At 45.7% G+C, this 4,168-nt stretch overlaps 1 protein-coding gene across 1 annotated transcript; it reads right to left on the reverse strand.

The window, feature by feature from the left end:
- Positions 1 to 693: 693 nt before the first annotated feature.
- On the reverse strand, positions 694 to 2,992 carry LOC115574399 (SH3 and PX domain-containing protein 2B-like). The gene is made up of 2 exons (XM_030405903.1): positions 2,414 to 2,992; positions 694 to 2,311 (listed from the first exon to the last, which is right to left on the reverse strand). The coding sequence occupies exons 1-2, from the start codon at positions 2,839 to 2,841 to the stop codon at positions 1,864 to 1,866; spliced, it is 876 nt and encodes a 291-aa protein (XP_030261763.1). The 5' UTR covers positions 2,842 to 2,992; the 3' UTR covers positions 694 to 1,863.
- Positions 2,993 to 4,168: the final 1,176 nt, after the last annotated feature.

A 4,168-nucleotide genomic window follows, 5' to 3' on the forward strand; every position in this document is an offset into this window, starting at 1 on the left:
TTCTGTCATCGCCTTCAATCTCCACCACGATCGTTAGTCTCTCTTCATATAATTTCCTCTGTTCACCATTATCCGTGATCGGTTTCTCTTGTTCGTTAAATCCATTCCCCGTTGCCATTTTGTCCGTCATCCCCCAAACAGCTGAAGCTGTTAGGGGGATGACTTTCCAAATGTGCTTTAGATTTTTCTCAAACGAATTATGCGTTTAGAAAGATAAATCATACACTGGGGGTCGATGGAGCTTCTCACACACACACACTCACTGAAGCACTCACACACACTCACTGAAGCACTCACACTAGGGGGCGTGTTCAGAGTGGTATGGCCGTAAGCCAAAGCGCAGGACACAAACACACTATTTAAACCCGTTCAACAGTTAGGTCTCCAAGAAGACACTGGAGAGCGCCCGCGGTTGGATCCCAGGGAGGCATAGAGACGGCGGAAGCTCCCAAGTAGATTTGAGGAGGGAAGTAACCGCGGAGCAAAACCAGTGCGCACGAACAATGCGGAGAGAAAACTTGTTCGACTGTGCTGATGTTTCTCCGTTGATGGATATAGACAAACCATCAGGACGGAGCCGGTGAACATGTATGAATAGCGCGTTTGTCTCCTCAGCCTTCGCTTATGGCCATACCACTCTGAACACGTCCGATCTCGGACGCTAAGCAGGGTCGGGCCTGGTTAGTACTTGGATGGGAGACCGCCTGGGAATGGCCCATGACCCCGCCGAGTCCCTATATTCAACCTGGGGCATCGGTAATCCTTTTCTTGGGAAAAGGGGAGGGAGGAGTCCAAGCTGTGGAGCAGAAGGTTGCAGGTTCGATCCCAGGCTGCGGCAAGGATGAAGAAGAACTTCAGGGGTCATTAAGGCAGTGTGGAGTCTTAGCAAATGATGCATTAATGATTACTGATGTATTAATGAATGGAGAATAAAGCTCATAGTAAATACAACATCTGAGGGGTAAGCCTTTTCAAGACTGCTGAATTCAAATCTGCTGTAATGCCTCAACACAGAGAAATAATAATATGAACCCCACTGACAATGCATTACAGGTGAACAGGGTAAAAAAAAGTCAACAGTTACCGCCATGAAACTTCTGTAGATTACTGCTTACCCTGACACAACCAAAAAATCATATTACAAGATATGTGAAATTTTGTTTTCACATCCAAATTAAGTGTTACATAATTAATTATGCAAATAACAACTAATATTGTTCATAAGGAACAAGCCAGGGAGGTTTCATGTAGATATGTGATACTTAAATTTTCTATCCTATTCACCTAACACATTGCCTATGTTATTAGGCCTATAGGCCTATGTTATTGTGGTAATTAGGAGGCTTAAAACTAATTTTTTGAGCCTGGCACATGGCAGATTTTGATTCAGCAACCTTAAATACCCCTACAAATGCTGAATAAGCCCATTTTCTGAAAGCCTGCCTAGTCTATTGGTGGAAAGTGAAAACTTGCAGTAACATCTTATACAAATATGCAGCCCAAATTGCTTGAACAAAGCAAGATCAGATCCAACAAAACAACAGCTAAAAACAACAAATCAATTTCAACAAAATAAAATAATAATAATAATAATAATAATAATAATAATAATAATAATAATATAAGCATCCTTTCCTACGGCTGCACGATCTGGCACAGCAGCTGCACTTCTGCTGAGAGGAAAAGCCTCCAGAAAGTTATCAAAACAGCGCAGTGGAATGTTGGTTCCACTCTCCACTGTTTTTTATGCAATAAAACTATACAATAAACTTAACTTAACTTAACAATATTAACAGCCAATATTACAATGTAATGCTGATATAGTGTGCGTAGTGTTGTGTATGAGGGAGGATCTGCATCTGCTCACAGATGTTGGCTTTCTAATTTCCTTTTCTTTAATTCCTCATCAAACACATTTTTAAAGTGTTCAAAGCTGTCATAGACAACACAATCAAAACCAGAAGTGGTCGATTTCCTTGTTGCTGGGCAGAAGGTGAAGGTTTTCTGGCTGCTTCCAGCAGCTTTGTCCTTGGAGGGTGTGTACCTCTTACGCTGCCCACCACATTGAGGTACTTGGCAGGCCCCACATGGCTTTGAGGATTTATGAGGCATGCTTGGGTTGGATGGCTGTGCAGGGGGCGGTGCTACAGGTGTGAAGCGTAAAGTGTTAAGAAGCATGGAGGGAGCCTGTGGTTGTGCAGGAACCACCAGGAGTACGGGTGCTGGCAACACTCTGGGCGCTATGTGCTTGGCCGCAGCAGGCTTAGGCTGAATGGGCCGGTTCACCAGCTCCGGTTCCTCACCATCTAACCTGTGTGAATATTAAACATGTGATGATGAGTGTCAGTATGATTTATCTCCACACATTACAAAATTTCTACATTTCTAGCAATGACGAGCTTAAATAACTTACCACCGCTTCTCACCACGCCTTTTACCAGCAACGTGATGAACCTCCTGGTACTGCACCTGAGATCGATCTGGTGGTGGTAGGGATGTTGGCAGAGCTGGAGCTGCTGGCATTTGCTCATGTGAGAGCACTGTCCGGTGAGGCTTTGCTGTTGGTATTACTGTAGCCCTGTAGCTGGCCTTCTTCTCCTCTCTGGTGATGAAATTAGAGATGGATCTGGCATTCAGATTGGGCAGAGGGATGGAGAGAGTGCAGAGGATGGGGTCGTCTCTAACTCTGTCAACAATCCTTTTGTACTGCCCCTTTATGGAAGATGTTATTTTACTGGGGGAGGAGAGGCGATTGGTTGGTGGCAGATTTTTGAGCATCTTGATGACGAGGTACAACAGACGACTATCCTCTGTCACCTGCGCTAACTGAGGGTACCTCATCCACCCAAACTTTGTTGTCTGGGCTTCTCTGGTCTCGGGTGTGTCAGCCCCAAGACACCGGCCAAACAGCGTGTAGCCCCACCTGGACTCATACCTCTTCACGAAGTTGGCAGCAGTCTTGTCATGCTCCGGAAAGGAACCTTCTGCCTGAGGTCAGCTGGCACAAGGTGGTGGTGACTGTTGTCTGCCAGTTCAAGCTAACGCCTCCACTTCCTCTATTCCTGGCAGATGGAGATGTCGCCGGGTCATCAGCACATCCTGCAGAGCGGGACTATCCTCCTCCTCCACGTGTTCTGCTTGGGTGAGGATAGCGTGTTTCCTACAGATGTCATCAATAGGATCCTCCTCTGCAGGCATGTCGATTCCCTCATCTGCCATCTCCTCCTCGCTTTGCTCAGCCAACTCCTCTTCGTCACGAGTCTGCTCTTCCTCAACTGCAAATATGTAATTGTTCTAATCACAAATGTGTCTGGCCAGTTGTAACCACTTGTAGATTCATGCATACACAGACCTGCACATAATATGTCAGTTTTTTTTTTTTTTCATATTACCGGTAATAGGAAATTTAACTTTATCATGTTTACTGTCATTGCTAGAATATGCACGAATAATAAAGGGATAGTATAGCCTCATATGTATGTATATTGTTGAAGTGTGCAATTAGCTTTACCTCTCTGGGCATAGTAATTCCTCGCAGTGAAGCTTGTTGACTGGCACATGGCATGCTCCACACCAAGGAGCTCCTCCTCTTCTGGGTCCCTGTACTGATCAGGGTAGGGCATAGGAGCAGCGAAGTTGGGCTCCAGGACATGGTCTTTGCCGAAGAGCACCTCAGCCTGCTGTTTCATACGCTGGATCTGCCGTGAGTCCATTTATGACGTCTGCCGACCCTGACCATCAGCAACCCGGATTGACTCCATCCGATTGTTCCACTGCACAGCAAACGCAATCAGATATACCTGAAACACTGCCCCAGAAAATGCTCCTGTCATTTTACACCTGTGCCATACAAAGCATCATTACATATAACATCATACACTCTTAAAACTGCTGGGTTAAAACTAACCCAAATTGGGTGAAATTGCTAACCCAGCGCTGGGTCCAAAAGGGATCGAGCCAATGCTGGGTTATTTATACCCAGCGCATTGGGTTGAGGATTTGACCCAGCGCATTGGGTTGAGGATTTGACCCAATGCGCTGGGTCTAAATAACCCAGCGCTGGGTCCAAAAGGGACCGAGCCAATGCTGGGTTATTTATACCCAGCGCATTGGGTTGAGGATTTGACCCAGCATGCTGGGTCAAGATTTTGACTCAACAATGGGTAAA

Source organism: Sparus aurata, chromosome 22, assembly GCF_900880675.1.
Source record: "Sparus aurata chromosome 22, fSpaAur1.1, whole genome shotgun sequence".
Classification (NCBI taxonomy): domain Eukaryota; kingdom Metazoa; phylum Chordata; class Actinopteri; order Spariformes; family Sparidae; genus Sparus; species Sparus aurata.

Excerpts from the sequence above, each read along its gene's own strand:
- LOC115574399 (XM_030405903.1), bottom strand. The coding sequence starts at position 2,841 with ATGAGGTACCCTCAGTTAGCGCAGGTGACAGAGGATAGTCGTCTGTTG. Across the intron at positions 2,312-2,413 it reads AGGCGTGGTGAGAAGCGGTG|GTTAGATGGTGAGGAACCGG; the intron begins GTAAGTTATTTA and ends ATATTCACACAG.